The sequence below is a fragment of the Halichoerus grypus genome, chromosome 14 (genome assembly GCF_964656455.1).
Source record: "Halichoerus grypus chromosome 14, mHalGry1.hap1.1, whole genome shotgun sequence".
In the NCBI taxonomy this organism is placed as follows: domain Eukaryota; kingdom Metazoa; phylum Chordata; class Mammalia; order Carnivora; family Phocidae; genus Halichoerus; species Halichoerus grypus.
The window spans coordinates 58716648-58738124 of record NC_135725.1 but is presented as its reverse complement, the minus strand read 5'-3'; the positions used below and the strand labels follow the sequence as shown (position 1 = coordinate 58738124).

The 21477-nt window shown below is 40.7% G+C and overlaps 1 protein-coding gene across 1 annotated transcript in view; it reads right to left on the bottom strand.

Moving 5' to 3' along the window:
• Window positions 1-21477, bottom strand: part of LOC118528727 (phospholipid-transporting ATPase FetA-like) — a 70214-nt gene that overhangs the window by 12692 nt on the left and 36045 nt on the right. Inside the window, exons 12-17 of the mRNA XM_078062206.1 lie at window positions 16479-16675; window positions 13853-14061; window positions 13272-13315; window positions 7136-7301; window positions 3937-4125; window positions 3119-3234 (exon numbers count right to left, since the gene is read on the bottom strand). Coding sequence (XP_077918332.1) covers window positions 3119-3234; window positions 3937-4125; window positions 7136-7301; window positions 13272-13315; window positions 13853-14061; window positions 16479-16675 — 921 coding nt within the window. The remainder of the gene's footprint in view (window positions 1-3118; window positions 3235-3936; window positions 4126-7135; window positions 7302-13271; window positions 13316-13852; window positions 14062-16478; window positions 16676-21477) is intronic.

Here is a 21477-nt window from a genome sequence, read left to right as displayed (position 1 = left end):
AGAGCAGGAACACAAGCAGGGGGAGCAGGAGAGGGAGAAGCAGGCTCCCCCGCTGAACAGGGAGCCTGACCAGGACCCTGGGATCATGACCAGAGCCGAAGGCAGACACTTAACTGACTGAACCACCCAGGCGCCCCATATATTCATTTTATTTTCCTCTTTCCCTACCTTCCTTCAAGCATCCAACAGGCCCCTCAAAAGCACACACACTTGTCTATTTGTCTATAGCTGATTGCCTCAGTTGATTAGCCACAGCCAACTGTGTTAATGAGGCACTGCGGAAATGCTCTCTGGGTGAGCTAGCAGCTTTTTGCTCTGTGACCACCAGTATATCCCAACTAACCACAGTTAACTATCTTGTAAAGTATACTCTTGGTCATAAGGAGAGCTGGGTGAGAGTGTGGGTAGTTTAGGGCAGAACTCATATCCAACTGAGGGTGAGTTAGAAGATTTTATGTCCTGAGAATTGCACATGAATAAAAATTCTACATGATCACTGTTATAGTGAGCTTCAAAATAATTCACTTTGGCATTATAAGAGCAAAGAGAAAAAGAATTTTATCATCCTGATATTCTGCTCTTAGTTCCCTGTGAAACTCCTCAGTGTTTGACATTAGTTGTCAGGTGAAATGAACATAAAACAATATATGTACGGAATGCCATCTCTTAAACCTCTGTACTATTAGCAGATGAAGCTATGAAAAGAAGCCTGAGAGAAGATCTCAGAGACTTCTTAGAAGGAAGAGATATGACAGAAACTGATCTTGCATAGGATATTAAACAAGGTTTAACACACTGACAGATTCTTAATTCATTCAACAAATAATTTAGCAGTCTGTGGTTGAAGTTATTTCTTACTTACCCCTTACTTGTGTTTTTTTCTTTTCTATTGTGGTGAGCAAATCCTGACTGCTGCTTGTTCTTATATGACCTGTTTGCTGATTCCTGTCTTAGAGGGCCTGGAGCTGTGCTTTTGTAAGAGTTTTTGAATCTTGACTCCTGAGTGTAAGCTTCACTCTTACAAGTTTATCATCTGTGGTTAACAGATTGTAGTGTAGTCAGGCTTTATTATGGGTGTCTGTTAAGGTGGGTAGCAGGACACAGGTCAAAAGATCTGAAACAATTTTATGACCCCTTTGGAGCCAGCCTGCGGAAATGCTCTCTGAGAAGATACCCTAATTCATGTGTTCTGGAAGGTTAAAAGGTAAGTTTTTCAGGGGCGCCTAGGTGGCTCAGTCGTTAAGTGTCTGACTTTGGCTCAGGTCATGGTCCCAGGGTCCTGGGATGGAGCCCCACATCGGGCTCCCTGCTCAGGGGGAAGCCTGCTTCTCCCTCTCCCACTCCCCTTGCTTGTGTTCCCTCTCTCGCTGTGTCTCTCTCTGTCAAATAAATAAATAAAATCTTAAAAAAAAAAGATAAGTTTTTCAGACTAGCCCATAAAAAATACTGTGGCCTCTGGGAAACACTATAGGACATAAGAACTGTCCTGTGTGGGATACTTCACGGACTTTTTTTTGAAAACCTGAAATATAATGTATAGATCATAAAATTCACACTTTTACAGTATACAAATCAGTGGTTAAAAAAATTATACTCTTAAAGTTGTGCATCCATCACTACTAATTCCAGAACATTTTCATCACTCCCAAAGGAAACCCTGTACCCATTAGCAGTCATTCCCATTCTCTTTTCCCCTAGCCCTTGGCAACCACTAACCTACTTGTTTCTACTGATTTGCTTATTCTGGATATTTCATATAAATGAAATTATACAATATGTGGCCTTTTGTGACTGGCTTCTTTCACTTAACATAATGTTTTCAAGGCTCATCTGCATGTATCAGTATGTCATTCCTTTTTGGGACTGAATAATATTTGTTGTTTAGATATACCACACTTTATCTATTCATCTATGCCATTCTTGATGGGCATTTGGGTTGTTGCTACTTTTTCACTATTATAGATAATGCTGCTATAAACATTTGTGTACAAGTTTTTGTGAGGATGTATATTTTCATTTCTCTTGGGAATATACCTAGGAGTGGAATTGCTGGGTCATATGATAGCTCTACACTTAACTTTTTCAGGAACTGCCAGACTGTTTTCTAAAATGACTGCCTCAGGGGGTGCCTGGGTGGCTCAATCCCTTAGACTGACTGCATCATTTTACATTTCTATCAGCAATGTATGAAGGTTACAATTTCTCTATACCTTTGCCATTACTTATTATTATCTGATCACCTAGCTATCCTGGTGGTGTGAAGTAGTATCTTGAAGTTTTGATTTGCATTTTCCTAAAAGCTAATGAAACTGAATATCTTTTCATGTGCTTATTGACTATCTGTTCTCTGACGTGATTATGTGTTAATGTGGGTCAAACCAAAATGGCTTAATAAAATAGCATTTTCTCCAACCTATTTCCTCTTTAAAATATTTTTTTCTGATCTGCCCCTCTCCCATCCCATCTTCTGTCCTATTCCCTCAACCCTTTATATATCTAGGTTTATGAGTAGAAATCCTGGGGAGCATAGATTTGGTTTTCCTTTTCAATGCCAGAAGGCTGGATCCATTCTCTTTCAGATCCATCTCAAATCCTAGAGGGTGGAAGTAGGGTGGGTAGGCAGGGAGGAAGGTACCCCTGGGGATTCTAATCTTGTGATAACAGAGGATGGTAACATACAACAGTCTCCTAAATATCCCAAGCCTGGTGCTTTCTCCTCCATACCTTCAAAGCTGCATGGTCTCATCATGGCTGGGGAAGTAGCGCCTCCCATACCAGCAGGCCCAGTTCTGAAGCAAATTCTAGGTCTGACCATGGGACCTCCTGAGCCAGGAATCACAGAGAGAACCATTTGGATTGTGGTAAGGCTCCCACAGACACAACCCTCATTATGCCTTTGGGATCCTTTGCCATCTAACTTCTTGACACACAAGTTGGCAGCGTGTCAGTAGGAAGGCCACACAATGAAGTAGTTTTCATTCTTCCATCAATGAAAGAGACACAGATACTAATATACACCCATACAGAAACACATGGACACAAAGACATATATGTGGACTCATAATCCATGTACAAAGAACCACCCACAGCTTCCCTCCCCTGCAACCTACACACTTACATCTAAATGTTCCATGGTCACATCTCTGAGGGATCTACAGGATGGATGGAGCCGCCGACAGAGGATGGTGTCTGCACCCTTGCAGAATAACATTACTCGATCTTCAGGTGTCCTCACTAAGGATAAACAAATTGGGCAGAGTAACCATATAGGCCCATTGTTACAAGAACTTGTCTGGGCCACTGAGGGATGGCATGAGGCTGTTCCCGTGACATTTGTTTCCGATGCTCTTGGGGGCAAAGCACTCATTGAGTGGTCACAGAGGATAAATGATGCAGTTAGTAAAGGCTGGTGGAAGTGGGAGGAGACCTTATGCAACCAGTTCTTCCACGGGTTCAATCTCATCTTGGAAGACTCTGATGCAGAATCACATTTAGCTCCCCAAGTCCAAGTGCCAGACCAAGGCCCATACCTAGTAAGGACCAAGAATGAAGAATGACCTTCCTCCTCTTCAGTCTGAGGCTCAAACTAATTGAGAATAAGAGTATGAATTTCCCTTAATTGTCTGCCCCTATCTCTTACTCCAGGTTCAGGCTTTATGGGTTTATTCTCTGTTCTTATCTTGGCTTTGGGGGTTCAGACAAGCCACTATCCAGGAACACTAAAGAAGTATATGGTAGCAAGCTCCCAAAGAGAAAATATATAGGGTATGTGAGGGAGAAAGTAGGAATGGCTATGTATTGTATTTGAGGTACGATACCTTTGAGAAGGCATGTGAGTGGGAGAAAACATTTGTGTGTATATAAAAGAGAAAGTCAATGTGTGAATGTGTATGAAAGACAAATAAGGGGAGAGGACTGACTAAGAGGGGCACCTACCAATAACAGACATCCTCTTGCGTACATTGTTGAAGTCCAAAATAGCCAGCAGTTGGTAGACTTTGGTCTCACCCATTTCAACTACCACGATCGTCTCAGATGTGCGGGATCGGAACACAAAGCCGAAGTTCCTGGCAGCAGTGACGAGGGCACCTTCATCCGGGGACTGAGCCTGGTACATCAGCTTACCTGGCAGGAGAGAGGAGCACACAGAGATGTGCAGCTGAAGTCAACCGGGCTTATGTAAAGATAGAGCCCAAGAGGGAACATTTTTCTTCAAACTTCCTCACAAGTCTGGCTCTAAAAAGCTAGGTTGCATACGGGTCATTTTTTTTTTTCCTTTCCAATATTTCCAACTTATTTCACAGACCTGAGTTAGTATTATAGAGGCACATGGTACAGGCAATATACACAAATGAACAAAACATAGTTCACTCTCTGATTTTGGTGGGTAAAGATGGGTCAGAGGGCTTGTTAAAAATGCAGGTTCCTGGGCCCCACTCAAACTTACTGAATCCAGAATCACAAAATACTGGAGGAGGGCTCAGGAAATTGAATTTTTAACAAATCTCCTGGGTGAGTTTCATGCAGGTTGTTCTGGGTAAACTGCTCCTATATAAGATGGGCTATACTTTTTTTTTATTTTTAAGATTTTATTTATTTATTTGACAGAGAGAGACAGAGCAAGAGAAGGAACACAAGCAGGGGGAGTGGGAGAGGGAGAAGCAGGCTTCCCGCTGAGCAGGGAGCCCAATATGGGGCTCGATCCCAGGACCCTGGGATCATGACCTGAGTCAAAGGCAGACGCTTAACGACTGAGCCACCCAGGCATCCCAAGACTAGCTATACTTTGATGAACACTCCTATAAGATAGGACAATAAGGATAGGACATATAGAACAGGATAATAGGATTGATGATAATAAGACTGATGATTTAATAAACAATTAAAAAAAAATATATATAAATGAATATTGTCACCTTTGAAACTCTCATCCTGGGAAGCTAAATGATTCACTCTGTTGAATCAGTCTGTCAATCTTATATTACTCAAGACATTTCTGTAACTCCTCTTGAATTTTTTTTACAGCAGAGTAACATAAAATTTATTCTTTTCCATTTTGCCATTATAAGATAATTTTAACTCATAGTTTTCAGTGTCCACTATTGAAAAAATACTTTCCGAGATTGTGAAGAAACACTTCAGAAAGTTAACAACAAAAACCTTTGAGGGGCGCCTGGGTGGCTCAGTCCGTTAAGCATCTGCCTTTGGCTCAGGTCATAATCTCAGGGTGCTGGGACTGAGCCCCACATTGGGCTCCCTGCTCAGTGTGGAGTCTGCTTCTCCCTCTCCCTCTACCCCTCTCCCTGCTTGTGTGCCCACGCTCTCTCTCTCAAATAAATAAAATCTTAAAAAAAGAAAAACCTTGAATTCAATCCTCAGTTGTGACATCTATTATTTTTTTCTCATCACGAACTACTGTATTCTAATAACTGCTTGAAATTATTTTGGTCATAAAGAGAATGGAACAAAAAACTGCACTGATGAATGCAAACACTGTAGCACTGAAAAATGCATAACTCCTCTTTTACAATATCACCACAACCTGAGGTATATTTTGGATTATTTCTCTTCTGAAGGTCAATTTGATTTTTAAAAACAGTTACGCATCATCAGAGTCTTATACTTGTGAATAAGGCACATGGGACATATAATTTTAGGTCAGATATAAGATGTATCTATGGGACAGTAAGACTATTTTCTTGTTTCCTACCTTGTCACTTAAGGCAATAAACAAAGACAATTCCAAATATGCTTCAAATATAGCAACTTGTTAGAATGTCAGGTCTGGAGACACCTGTGGTGGCGTAGGATCTCATGGCACCAGGAGACATGAGATTTGGGTTCTTTTTATTATTTTTATTACTATTATTATTATTATTATTATTTTTTGTGGTGGGCAGCAAAGTAAAGTTTGTTGAGAGTAATACAAAGCTCCCAAAGAGGGAGGGGACCTGAGATGGGTTCTTATCTCTCTGCCTTCTTAACTATAAGATTTTAGGCAAGTCATTTAATCTCTTTTAGCTTCAGTTTCCCTTTCTATAAAACTGGGGTCATTTTTCTTGTTCTGCTTACTTAAGAGGGCTGTTGTGAAGATTGTGGGAGATGATATAAATGTAAGCAATTTGGGGTGCGTGGGTGGCTCAGTCAGTTAAGTGGCTGCCTTTGGCTCAGGTTGTGATCTTGGGGTCTTGGGATGGAGCCCAGGCTCTACTCTTCCAAGTCTGGCTCCCTGCTCAGCGGGGAGTCTGCTTCTCCCTCTCCCTCTGACCCTCCCCCCTCCTCATGCTCTCACTCTCTCTCTCAAATGAATACATTTTTTAAAATCTTAAAAAAAAAATGCAAGCCATTTGTAAAACTGTACAGTGATATACAAATACAAGGTGCTACTAAGGGTAGTATTATATTAAAGGTATATTAATTTTAAAGGATATGATTTATTTGGTTGCCTAAACTCTTGTTACCAAAAAAAAAAAAAAAAAACCTTCTTAATATTTTTTTAAAGTAGGGTCCATGCCTAGTGTGGAGCCCAACGTGGGGCCTGAACCCACGACCCTGAGATCAATACCAGAGCTGAGACCAAGAATCAGATGCTCAACCGACTGAGTCACCCAAATGCTCCAAAAGCCTTCTTAATTTTTAATCAGTCATTTCTCATTCATTGTTTCTAAAAGAGGTTTAAGTAAATTCATGGATGTCCCAGTCATATTTGGTTACTAAAGAAACTAGGATATGTGGGGATACCATGAAATTGTGAAGCAACAAGAGGACAACTCAACTCATCCTTCAGGAAGTCTTGTCAGAGATAATGGGGCTGATCTTGGGGACAATTCAGATAGACTCTGCGACCGAACATTGCTGAATCTCAGTATCAGAAGCCCCCTAGATAGCATCAAGTTTGACCCCTTTCCAATGACTGAATCTTCTTTAAGACTAAGAGGTTGTCTTCTACTTGAGTATCTCCAGTGACTATCCATCACACAGGATACTTGCCTATCCGTCCCACTGCTGGACAACGCTCCCTATTAGAAAGCTCTTAGATTAAGCCATTACAAATGATACCAAACCAACCCCACCTGTAGCCATCCTAGATTCTATGACATATTCTCAGTCAATGAGTCCTCGGGCCCCTCCTCACCTTCCACTTTCTCTTCTGACATCACAGTATGACACAATGAGAGTGAGAGGAAAAACAAGTGCACCCAGCGATCTCCCTTTTTCACTGCTTCCACCAAAGTCTTGTCATAAAATGAAAACTTAGGATCAGCCAGTTTGTTGTAGGAGAAGTCGACCTTTTCTGTTTCCTGGAACATATAAGCCAGAACAAACTTCTCAGTGGCAGCCTGACACTTTACAGAAGGTCTATTTGGGGACAACTTCTGGAATGTGATGAGAACTCTTAGGAGGACGATGGGAAGAGAAAATCAAGATAAATGGAGGAGACTCTGGCTGGTTTCTAAGGCCTCTGTAGCTCTGGACCATTCATTCACTTGGGCCAGAAAAGATCTATCCCACAGGAGACAAGCTGAGCACTGGCTGGCAGACCCTTCTTGCCCCCTTTCTTCCCCAGCTACCCTGAATGATCAATGGCCATCTTCAGGCTCTACTCTTCCAAGTCCCAAATCCATGGTAATCAAACCTGAGGATATGAGGGGGTAATTGCTCCATAATAGTAAATGGTGTCTGGAAACAATTTTGTCTCTGGCCGTCCTCTGTCTGATTTGGGGGCTGGGAAGGGAACTGAGCCCTAAGTACAGTGATATCACTGTGTTGCACTACTTCTATTTAACCCCACAGGTGGCTAGAGAGGAATACTGCAAGATAGAGGCAAGGCTGTATAACAAGGAAGCTTCAGTACATACCTGTTGATCACAGACTTAATTTTGAGCCATTTTACTTGACCTGTCAGCATACCTGGTTCCTTCCTGCCTCTAACCTTCATGGACCTAATATTCACTAACATTTTCCTGGCTCCTTCAGATATTGACTCTCATTCTCCATTTCAGCTAGGTTTTTAGTGACCATCTTGGGTAAACATGACTCAATTTGGCCCTGAGACTCTATTGTCCCCATTCTGGAGTGTCATGTTAATAACAGACTTCTCCAATCCATACCAGAACTCTCAAGGATATTTCTCCAGCTCTTTGTAGTTGTGGTGCTACCTGTGCTGGGTCCCAGTATGTCAAGTATAGACGTAACTCTCCTGGTTGGTGCTATGTCCGGAAAAGGTAAGTTTGTAGTGAGTTATATTGGCTCTTTTCTTTTCTTTTTTTTAAGATTTTATTTATTTACTTGATAGAGAGAGTGAGAGAGAGAGTGAGAGAGAGAAGGAGCAGGAGGAGAGGGAGAAGCAGACTCCCCGCTGAGTGGAGAGCCCGATGCAGGTCTTGATCCTGGGACGCTGGGATCATGACCTGAGCCAAAGGCAGATGCTTAACCGAATGAGCTACCCAGGTGCCCCTATATTGGCTCTTTTCTATATCCCATCTAGAAGGAGTTTTGTCATAGCAGTGAGGAAGTATGGTTGGGTCCAGAACCAAGCCCCAGACCTGGCCAACCACAGAATTGTGGGCTCTGGAAAGTTTGTGCGTTCAGTAATTTAAGAGAATTCATTATGTAGCATCTCCTGAGGATTTTCTAGAACTGGGCTCTTACACTGGCACAGTCTTTGAAATTGGAAGCTGGTGAGTGATGAGAGAAAAGTTGGAGAGGTAGGCATGAGGTGGATCCTGCGTTACCATCTTTTTTTTTTTTTTTTTGCGAAGATACTTGAAATATGTTTAATAATAAAAGGCCACCAACATTCTCTTTTTATTTTTATTTGCATTTATTCTGCAGAATTTACTCCTGGGCCATAAGTTTTTGTTTCTTCAGTTTCTTCTGGGATATCTTTTTCTTCTGTGCAACCTCCTCTTCTGGTTTAGGAACAATCTGCTGTTTTTCAGTCAGGATCATCTCAATGTGGCAGGGAGAGCTCATGTACGGGTTAATCCGATCATGAGCCCTGTACGTTCTACGCCGCATCTTGGGGGCTTTGTTCACCTGGATGTGCTCAATGACCAGAGAATCAACATCTAAACCCTTAAGTTCAGCATTACTCTCTGCATTTTTAAGCATGTGCAGTAAAAATTCAGCACTCTTCTTGGGCCACCAACCCTGTGTCCAGCCCCACTGTTTGGCCTGGGCACACCTACCAACTCCACCATTGTAGCAACGGAATGGCACACACTGCTTCTGTAAAGTGACGTCTTTCAGATACTTGGTGGCTTTTCGGATATGCATACCCTTGATGGCCTGGGCAGTTTCACGTGTGTTCTTAAAGTGAACACGAAGATTTGAACCTCTTGATTTACATGATTTTGTAGGGTTTTCTGGGTCAAGCGAATAGCGAACCATTTTCAGAGGTCACCTCAGGCCGCTTAGGGGAAGAGAGCCCTGCGTTACCATCTTATATGCAATAGGGAGTCATAGCAATTTTTTTGCTGGAAGTGATGTGTAAATAGATTTGTGTCAGAGAAAGTCCTCTGGTAGCAGCAGAATATACTAGAACTAGCAAGATGAGAAGCACAGAGACCAGTTAGGAGGCTATTCAGTAATTCACAAGAGAAAAGATGTAGTGACAATAAATATTAAATTAAGGGAATGGTTTGAAAATATAGGGAGCTAGGGGGCGCCTGGGTGGCTCAGATGGTTAGGCGTCTGCCTTCGGCTCAGGTCATGATCCCAGGGTCTTGGGATCGAGCCCCGCATCGGGCTTCCTGCTCGGCGGGAAGCCTGCTTCTCCCTCTCCCACTCCCCCTGCTTGTGTTCCTGCTCTCACTATCTCTCTCTCTGTCAAATAAATAAATAAAATCTTTAAAAAAAAATAAAAATAAAAAAAGAAAATATAGGGAGCCAGAAATGATACATGATATGAGGGGGGACAGAGGGAAAGAGTTAAGAATAATTTTATATTTCCTAACTGGGGCCCTGGATAGATGGTAAGATCATTCACTGAGATAGGATACCTGTCAGGAGGAAGTTTTTAACTGGCTGAATTGGAGATACTTGAAGGACTTACAGGTAGTAATGAAAGCAGGCATATATAGTTTTGAGTAAGAGATCTGAGCTATTTTCTAATCTCCCCTTCCAGACAAGTAATGTTTGAGAACACTGGACCTGGCTGCAGACAGGAGTGAGGCAGGGCAGGCTTGGAGCTGTAGTACAGCATTATCTGAGAGGCAGCATTCATGGAAAATTCTGAAACCGAAAGCCAAACAACCAGTTAAGTAAGGTTGAAAGGCAAATCCAGGTACTAGACAAAAGGATGGAAACTGGGGATATCAGGTGAGAGGAAGGGGATTCAGAATGGAGGGTAGAGGTGGTAACTGAGGAAACTCCTTGAGATGCTATGACATAGCTATAGATAGTTTTTATAAACTATCTTTATTCTTGGCCATGGGTGGGAGGGAGCTACAAAGGATTCCTTGGATAGATGGATTCGGAGGTCATCAGTAAGTAGGTGGTAGTTAAAGCCATGTAAATACATGAGATTATTCAGGGAGACTATTCAGACGGGGAAGAGGTTCAATAAGAGAGCCTTGAAGAACATCAGCCCCTATGGCCAAGTTGATGAGAAAAAGCAATTAGACAGGAAGAAAAAACAAGAAGAGAGTTATTTAAAAGAAGCCAACAGACAAGAAAACTTTAAGAAAAAGTGGAGTTTACATGTTGAAATCTGCAGAGAAGTTGGGTAAGGACTTAACAGCAAGTAGTCATTCATGACCTTGGCTAGGATAGTTTCAGTGGATATGATAGAACAGAGTCTGATTACTACTAGTCTGATTACTACAGTAGACTGAAGAATGAAAGAAAGGTGAGGAGTTAGAGACCTCTGTAATTGCCTGTTTACTTAACAGGACTTAACAGCAAGTAGTCATTAATGACTTTCAGTGGATATGATAGGACAGAGTCTGATTACAGAGAGTAGACCGAAGAATGAAAGAAAGGTGAGGAGTTAGAGACCTCTGTAATTGCCTGTTTACTTATATGTCTGCCAACTCTTTGAAGGTAGGGAACATGTCTCTTTTGTTTTTCTCCAACCTTTAGCATTTACTCAAAGTCTGACATATGGTTGATACTCAGTATTTTGGACTGATGGAGACAGATAATGGCTAGAGGGTAATGCAAGAATGGTTCTAAGTGCTTTTAAAAAAAATAAAAATAAAAATAAAATATAAAAATTTATTATTAGTGGTTACATCTGGTTAATGGGCTAAGGGTTATTTTACTATTTTATTTATTCTAACTATGTATTTTATTTTAAATTAATGCTCTTTTTTTAGAATAGTCTTAGGTTTACAGAAAAATTGAGCAGAAGTACAGGAAGTCCCCATATACTCTCTCTCTCTCCTTTCTACTCTGGTTTCTTCTATTAACAAACATCTCACATTAGTGTAGTTCATTTGTTATAATCGAGGATCCAATATTGATACATTATTATGAACAAAAGTCTATAATTTACATTAGAATTCATTCTGCATTGTACAGTTCTATGGGTTTTGAAACATGCATATTGTAATGAATCCACCATGACAGCATCACACAGAATAGTTGCACTGCCCTAAAAATCTCCTGTGCTCCACTCTTCATTTCTCTCTCCACCTCTTCCCAAACCCCTGGCAACCACTGATCTTTTTACCGTCTTTACTGTTTTGCCTTTTCCAGAATGTCATATAGTTGGAATCATACAGTATATGCCTTTTCAGATTGGCTCCTTTCACTTAGCAATATGCATTTAAAGTTCTTCCCTGGGGCACCTGTGTGGCTCAGTCAGTTAAGCGGCTGCCTTCGGCTCAGGTCATGATCTCAGGGTCCTGGGATCAGCCTTGCATCCGGCTCCCTGCTCAGTGGGGAGTCTGTTTCTCCCTCTCCCTCCACCCACTTGTGCTCTCTCTCTCTCTCTCTCACAAATAAATAAATAAAATATTTTTAAAAAATTCTTCTTTGTGTGTGTGTGGCTTGACAGCTCATTTCTTTTTACTGCTGTATAACATTCCATTGTATGGATGTATTAAGTATTTTTTTAAAGAAAAGGAAAACTTGAGTTGAGGGAAAAGAATCACATAAGAAGATAAGTTTCAGATATTAAGAGAGAACACAGGATTGACTGAGGTTCCTGAAGTAGGAAGGATATGGGAAAAAAATAATTCCCATATACTTTGGTGGGATTATAAATTGATACAATCTATCTAGAGAGCAATATGGCAATATTAAATTCATTAAAAATGTGGCTACCCTTTGACCAGCCAATTTCATTTCTAGGACTTTATTCTAAGGAAATAATTATCAGAAGAAGAGACAAAAAAGTATGTACCAGGGTGCTTACCACAATGCTATTTATAATAGCAAAAGAAAATGGAATAAAAATAGGGGATTGGTTAAATAAATTAAGGTATACCAATACAACTGGATATGCCACTCATTCAAAATGATCATGTAGACCTAAATTTACTGACATGGAAAGAAGCCAACAATATATGTCAAGTGAATAAAAAGGAAGCTGAAAATAGCATACATGCTATAATGCTTCCTCTTTCCTTCCTTTTCTTTTTTTCTTTCCTTATTTTCTTTCTTCTCCTTCCTCCCTCCCTCCCTTCCATCCATCCATTCATATGTCTATCATCAGATCTTGATGTATATGTGTGTGCATATACACACATGAAAAACATCTGAAAGAGTATACCCCTAAATTTTACACTGGTTTTCTACAAGGGATTGAGTGGTTTTAACTTTCTTCTTCATGTATTTCTGTATTGTTTGGATTTTTTTTTATAGTGAGTCTAGATTATTTTTTAAACAGAAAGAAACAAGAACGGTATTTTCATTTTAAAATACAGATTTAAAAAAAGAATTAATCAACAAATGGAAGTTGAGCTATAAAATATGAATATTTAAAATGTGAGGAATTCATGGGGCGCCTGGGTGGCTCAGTCAGGTAAGCGTCTGCCTTCAGCTCAAGTCATGATCCCAGGGTCCTGGGATTGACCCCTGTATCAGGCTCCTTGCTCAGCGGGGAGTCTGCTTTTCCCTCTGTCCCCTGCTTGTGTTCTCTCTCTGACAAATAAATAAAATCTTTTTATAAAAAAATAAATAAAACACAAACCCAAATCCCCTCAAATAAACGTAGGCCATTTATATAATGCTTTCTGATATTATGGGGCCAATAAAAGCTTTACTATTTCAGGAGCTAAGGGACTCCCACATGCATTTCACAGGGAGCTGCAATCACTCACCTCAGAGACTTCTACCCTCTGTCCATGCTTGTCATAGACACCACCTGTTGGTAAGGAAACAGAGCAGAGACTTGGCAAGGGTTTTAAAGAAAGGTTTAAATTTTTTTGTTGTGGTAAAATACATGTAACATAAAATGTTAACCATTATTGAGTGTACAATTCAGTGGCATTAATTACATTCCTTTGATGACTTCTCTCAAGACTGCTTATTGGTCTGAAGGGGAACCAGGAGATTAGCAGCTTCAACAACATGCTGGTTTCTCCATTTGATTTAATATGAGAGTGAACTGACACTCTCAAGACATCGGGAATTCCCTGAGGACAGAGATTAAGTCTTGTACATTTAGGTATTTCCAATGTCCAACACAATGGATTACCTCTATAAGGTGTTAAGTAAATGCTTTTTGGTAAGCAACTAAATGAAGTAGGGGATCTTTGCCTCGTGAATAGAGAAGGCTGGAAAATAAGAGGTAAATGGGTGAATTTCAGAGGCATATAGATTTAGAGGGAGATTACTCTTGAAAACAATCTGCAAAGTAGAATTTCCCTAGGACTCAGGGAAAGCAGGAAGGCATGCATACCATAGAATATCCCATTAATAGAACACTTATTGAAAATCATGATGTTCTGAGTCAGGGTTCCTGTTTTGTCAGAGAACACATATTTGACCTGGCCAAGCTCCTCATTAAGGGTGGTGGTTCGAGCCTGTGCTGGTGTGTTCTTTGGTGCACAAAACATCTTCCGATCCCAGTTGATATAGTAACTGTTGCCCAATCTTATTATCTCAACACTATGAAGAAAGCAAGAAAAGAAGGGTCCTGGGTCAGAACAGATCAAATACATCATCCTGGTTTCCTTCTTAACAGTCCTGTGATAGGTCAGGGTGAGCACCTGAAAATCAGAATATCTTCCTTGGGAACCTACCATGGATTTTGAAGGACCCTTCCCACCAGCCAACCCTATGTAATTCTGATTTTGACCATTATCATTCAGGGCTTTACCACCTGAGACATACTTGATTAATTTTTAACCCCCTTTCATTCTTTCTTCTTCCAAAACATACCCAGGAAAAGTAAAATATTTTGAATTTCTGCAGTAATGCAAGGCCTGACAGAATTAAGAACTAACTAATAAAAGGCTGCCCAGGTTTAATTAGAGGATTACTGTGGCTGTCATGTAAATCCACTGGTGAGGAAGAGAGAGAAATTTGAAACACTCAGAAGCTTCTTTGTTTCAGAAGAGGGAAAGATGTGTGAAAATCAGAAACAGCTTATAGAAGCTGACCTTTTGATAAATGTCCTGGCAGACCCAATCTGCCTGTGGGGTAGCTTCTCCCTCACCCCCACCCCCAATAGTGTCCTCTTCACTTTATCTGAATTTTCCCTATTGCCTTTGTCACATTCCTCTTCTGTTACAAGTAAGGTACATTATAGATTCTTTATGGTTAACAAGCATCTTCATTTTAACACGGTAAGATTTTTAAGGGGCCTCCTTCCTATCATCATTCATGCTTAATGTGTGTTAGTTTAGGTTGCTTCTAAGAGACAGCTGCATTGAGCAACATGGATTTTTTTATTTCAGGTGAGGTCGGAGGGCTCTAGCCCACATTATTGACTACTAGACCTCATGCACTGAATCTTGATCCCTCCCTTCCTTTGCCATACTAACCAACATAGCAATTTCTCTAAACCCAAACATTTAGTCATATTATTTCTATCCTTAGAAAGGTCTTTCCTGCTTTTAGGATAAAATCCAAACTGCTTGGCCTGGCATTTAAGGCTCTCCTGGATCTGATGCTAAATTACCATCCAACACTTTGCCCTAGGCTACTCATTGTTCTCTGACCAGATCAAGCTTTTAAAAAACACCAAACCTTCATACATGCTGATCTTTCTGTTTGCAATATTATTTTGCTATTTTGTACTTGATGAATTTTACTCTTTTCTCAAATTCCAGTTTGATTATTACTTTTTCTGTAAATCCCCAAGGCGCTTCAGGTAGAATCAACCCATTCTTTTTCTAGTCTCCCACAGCATTCCCATATATATTCCTATTACATCATTTTCCATATTGTACCATAATTATTTAAGTATCTGTTTCCATGGCTATGTTATAAGCTTATCTAGAGAAACAGCTGTCTTGTTATTCATGTTTCTATTTCTAGCACCTAATATAGTGCTTGGCACATAGTAGGTGCCCAATAAATATTAAATTAATAAAATAATTTAGTCATTTAGGGTGCTTTTCAAGTTGGACTGTCCCAGTGCAGGGTTTAGGAAACTTGGGAAGAAGGATGCGAAAATGTGTCTGGGTGTGCATGTGTGAAAGGGAATGATGAAAACAAAAAGGAGAGCAAAGATTTATTTTACCTATTTCAAATTTTTGTCCATGCAAAAGAGGAGGAAACATCCTTTTCTTCGCCAACTTTTAGAAACCAGAACTTAGGTCATAATTATACCTATCTACCATTTGCCACATTGTTTCTATGGGAAAACAAATTGTGAGTTCTGATTAACTGATTTACAAATGAATGTTTGGAACCTATCTGTTTAATTAACTAGGGGCTGCCTGGCTTGAGCTTCAGCATCACCAAATTTGTGTGCATTTTTCTAATTATTGTATGTGTTTAATATGTCTTATTTAGTCATTTACATTAAAAGCCATTTGAGGGTAGGGATGATTTTCTTTTTGTATAACTCACATAGTATCTAGCACAGTATTCTGGATATGGAAAGCATTTACACAATCTCTAGGCATTTCTTTTTTTTTTTTTTTTTAAACACTTGGACAAGAAGTTTGGCAGTTTCTTATCCTTTTTTTTTTTTTTTAAGATTTATTTATTTATTTGAGAGAGAGAGAACGCGCAAGAGCAAGCACAAGTGGGACGGTCAGAGGGAGAGGGAGAGAGAGAATCCCGAGTGTACTCTGCGCTGAGTGTGGAGCCAGATGCGGGGCTCAATCTTGGGACCGTGAGATCATGACCTGAGCTGAAACCAAGAGTCGGACACTTAACTGACTGCATCACCCAGGCACCCCTATCTCTAGACATTTCTCAGAGTGTTTTGTACACTGGGCACTGTGGGAAGTAAAGAGTTGAAGAGCACACAATCTATGCTTTCGAAACATTCACACTCTATTTGGGGAGTTAAGCAGGAAGTATAAAGTCAGTTCCTCCCCCTATAACACAAAGTGGTCAAAAAAGCCTACCTGACATAAAGAGAAATGGGCACCATAGTGTTGAGAATAATGAAGTAGGACCAGAATATGAGGAAAGCAGAGACAACTGATGAAGACACATATTCTTTCCATGGCAGAAAATCCTGGAAGTAGTAGCCTTTCTTGTTCTCCCAAATGCCATGCCCAATTGCTAGGATAAAACACATGCTGCCTAAAAACAGGAAAATCTGAAAATCAAAAAAAGAATTAAATTAACATTTCATCCAAGGCATGTGCTGCTTCAGATCTACCTTTTGGAGACTTATCTCTCAACAAACTTCTCTCTGTTCTTGGAGGTCAGGGGGGCCCTATAGTTCATAGGCTCTAAACAGTACTACACAGACAGAAAAAAAAAAGCCCAGCAGGAGCCATTCTTGGGATTTTGAAGGAAAATAAAAGTAACTAAACTATATTAAATACTAATTATCAGGAACTGTGCTAAGTACTTCACATATGTTATTTAATTTAATATTTATAAAACCTCTCTTTTAGTAATAGATGAGGAAATTGATATTAAGAGTAGAAAAGTATTTTGCCTCAAGTCACTTAGCTACTAACTAGCATGGAGCCCAATGTGGGGCTCAATCTCATGACCCTGAGATCATGACCTGAGCCAAAACCAAGAGTTAGCCGCTTAACTGACTGTACCACCCAGTTGCCCCTAAAGATGATACCTTCTTACTCAAGATGATGGTTCCAGATAATCTCAACCTGCCATCAGGTTGAGAGAGAAAAGGGCATAGAGGGACAAGGAAGCAAAAAGGACAAATTTGAGAATGATGTTTAGAAAAGAAGTTTAGGAAGAGGAGATAATCTTCCTGAACTCATTTTACAAGGCCAGCATTACCCTGGTAGCAAAGCCAGACGAGGACACTACAAGAAAAGAAAACAATAAGCCAATATCCTTGATGAATATAGATGCAAAACTTCTCAACAAAATACTAGCAAACCAAATTCAACAACACATTGAAAGGATTATACACTGTGATCAATTGGGATTTAGATATTAATGAAAGAAAGTGGAGACACAAATAAATGGAAAGATAGTCTATGTTCATGGGTTGGAGCAGTAAACATTATTAAATGCCTATACTACCCAAAGCTATCTATAGATTCAATGTAATCCCTATCAAGATTCCAATGGCATTTTATTTTTTTTTTTGCAGAAATAGAAAGAATAATCCTAAAATTTCTATGGAACCCTGAAAAACCTTGAATAGCCAAAGTAATCTTGAGAAAGAAAACAAAGCTGGATGCATCACATGTCCTCATTTCAAACTATATTACAAAGCTATACTAATCAAAACAGTATGGGGGCGCCTGGGTGGCTCAGTCAGTTAAGCGGCTGCCTTTGGCTCAGGTCATGATCCCAGAGTCCTGGGATTAAGCCCCACATCGGGCTCCTTGCTCAGTGGGGAGCCTGCTTCTCCCCTGCCTGCTGCTTCCCCTGCTTGTGCTTGCTCTCTCCCTCTCTCTCTCTGTGTCAAATAAATAAAATCTTAAAACAAAAAACAACAGTATGATACTGTCATAAACACAGACATATACACCAATGGAACAGAATCAAGAGTCCAGAGATAAACCCATGCACATATGGCCAACTGATACTGGGCAAGGGAGGCAAGAATACCCAATGGAGAAAAGACAGACTCTTCAATAAATGGTGCTGGAAAAACTAGATATTCATATGCAAAAGAATGAAACTGGATCCCTATCTTATACCTCTCACAAAAATTTACTCAAAATGGATTAAAGACTTAAATGTAAAACCTGAAACCATAAAACTCCTAGGGAAAAAAAAGAACAGAGAAAAAGCTCTTTGACAACAGTTTGGCAATGATTTTATGGATGTGACAACCAAAAAGCACAAGCAACAAAAGCAAAAATAAACAAGTGGGATTACATCAAATTAAAGGCTTCTGCACAACAAAAGAAATAATCAACAAATAAAAAGGCAATCTATGGAGTGAGAGAAGATATTTGCAAACCATTTATCTGATAAGAGGTTCATATCTAAAATACATATGGAAGTCATGCAACTCAATAGCAAATAGCAAAAAAGCAAATAATTTGATTAAAAAATGGGCAAAGGACCTAAAGAGATAATAGGCTTCTTTTTTTAAATTAAAAAAAAATTTTTTTAAAGATTTTATTTATCTATGTGAGAGAGACAGTGCACACTCACAAGTGGCGGGGGGTGAGGAGCAGAGGGAGAGGGAGAAGCAGACTTCCCACTGAGCAGAGAGCCTGAAGCAGGGCTCCAACCCAGAACCCTGAGATCATGACCTGTGCTGAAGGTAGCCACTTAACTGACTGAGCCATCCAGGCACCCTGATAATAGGTTTCAAATATTTATTTCATATTTAGATTTCAAATGCCCAAAAAGTGTGTGAAAAGATACTCAACATCACTAATTATCAGGGAAATGCAAATCAAAACCACAATGAGATGTCACCTTAGAAAGGCTATAATCGGCACATACACACACGCACTGCACAGATTTCCAGTATCAACGCGTCTTGATAGAAATGAAGGACTCCAAGAGATGAGAGAAGAGCGTGAGTCATGGACAACAGGTCTTTAACAGATTATTGAAATTACAAACTCACATCCACAGTAGTTTCATGTTGACAGATTTCATATTTTGAAAGCTTGAGATATTTTATAATGAAACATGCCATGTGGAAACTTTGAAGCATAGAATTCTGCCAAACACCTGAATAAAGAATTCCTCACCTGGTATGTAAGAGACTTCTCACTACCACCATGACAAACCAGGAGAAGTGGGCCCACCTTAGTCCCTCAGAATTTTCCCAACTTCAGAAATATGCTGAGTGTTTAATCTAGCCTTCAAGCTCTGTCACACAGGGACCTGTCACACTATTTGGTTAAGAAGTAAATTATACTGAACGGGGGGTGGAGCAAGATGGCGGAGGAGTAGGAGACCTGGATTTCCTCTGGTCCCAGGAATTCAGCTGGATAGGGATCAAACCATTCTGAACACCTACGAACTCAACAGGAGATTGAAGAAAAGAATAGCAACAACTCTCTGAACAGAAAAGTGACCACTTTCTGGAAGGTAGGACGTGCGGAGAAGTGAATCCGAGGTGATATTCGGGAGGATAGATGGCGGGGGAAGGGCCTCCGTCAGCTGCTTCTGGCAAGTGATAGAGCCGCGGAGCACAAAATCGGAACTTTTAGAAGTCGGCTCCGCTGAGGGACGTCGCTCCAGTGGCTAAGCGGGGGGTGGAACCCTCGCGGGACAGTGTGGTCTCAGGACCCTCGGGGTCACAGAAAGACCGGGGGTGCCTGAGTGCGGCAGAGCTCCCAGGTGTCGGAGTGGGGAAGCCGGCTGGAGAGACGGAGCCGAGGCACGGGCTCTCAGCTCGGGGTTGCCATAAACCGTGATCCGCGGCACAGTTGGGCCACTGCTCCTCCAGCAGGGACCCAACAAGCGGCAGATCCGGGGAGACTCCCCTTCCTCCCTGGGAGAAGCCGCGCAGGAGCACACCGCAGGGATCTGCTGGGTTTGGGGACTCCACACCGAGTCGGGTGCCAGAGATAGAAACGCTCGGTCACAGGCCGGATGAGCAAGGAGTGCGGCCGGAGACCGGGGAGATGGGAGTGATTGACTGCTTTACTCTGGGGGCTCACTGAGGAGCGGGGCCCCGAGTTCTCGGCTCCTCCGGGGCAGAGATTGGGAGGCTGCCATTTTCACTCTCGTCCTCCAAAGCTGTACGGAAAGCTTGCAGGGAACAAAAGCTCCCGAGAGCAAACCTGAGCAGATTACTTAGCCCGGACCCGGCAAGTGCGGGACAATTCCGCCTCCGGCAAAGATATTTGGGAACCACGGCAACAGGTCCCTCCCCCAGAAGGTCAGTGAGAACAGCCAGCCAAGACCAAGTTTACGCATCAATGAGAACGGCAGAACTCCAGCACTAGGGGAATACTGCACATAGAATTCATGGCTTTTTTACCATGATTCTTTAGTCTTTCAAAGTTAATTTTTTTTAACTTTTTTTTTTTGAATTTTTCTTTTTCCCTTTTTCAACCAACATCTTATCAATCCCCTTTTTTTTTTTTTTAAAGATTTTATTTATTTATTCATGAGAGACAGAGAGAGAGAGAGAGGCAGAGGGAGAAGCAGGCTCCCAAGGAGCAGAGAGCCCGATGCGGGACTCGATCCCAGGACCCTGGGACCATGACCTGAGCCGAAGGCAGACGCTTAACCATCTGAGCCACCCAGGCGCCCTCAATCCCCTTTTTTAAAAAAACATTTTTATTTTTCATTTTTAGAGTCATATTCTATCCCTTCATAGTAGTTACCCTTACTTTTGGCATATATATATATAAGTTGTTCTCTCTTTAAAATTTTGAGATACAGTTTCTTCTAACAGATCCAAATATACCCTAAATCTCTAGTGTATGGCTTTGTTCTAGTCTCCTGCCTGATCACATTCTCTCCCTTTTTTTTAAAAAATCCTCTTCTTTCTTTTTTCAAACAACTTATCTTATCAATTCCTTTTATAAAATCTTTTATAATTTTCATCTGTACAGTCATATTCCATCCCTTCATCGTATTAACCCTTATTTTTGTACATATATAAGTTTATCTTTCTTTAAAATTTTGGGAGGCACTTTCTTCTAACAGACCAAAATACACCCAAAATCTAGTGTGTGGCACTGATCTATGCACCAGCCTGATCATATTTGATCATATTCTTTTTTTTTGTTTTGTCCTGTTTTTGTTTGTTTTTATCTTTTTCTTTTTCTTTTTGTTCTTTTTCTTTTTTCTTTCTTTCCCTTTCTTTTCCCCTGGTTTCAGGTCTTTTCTGATTTGTTTAGAGTATATTTTCTGGGGACGTTGTTACCCTGTTAGCATTTTGTTCTCTCATTCATCTATTCTCCTCTGGACAAAATGACAAGACAGAAAAAATTACCTCAACAAAAAGAACAAGAGGCAGTACTGACTGCCAGGGACCTACTCAAT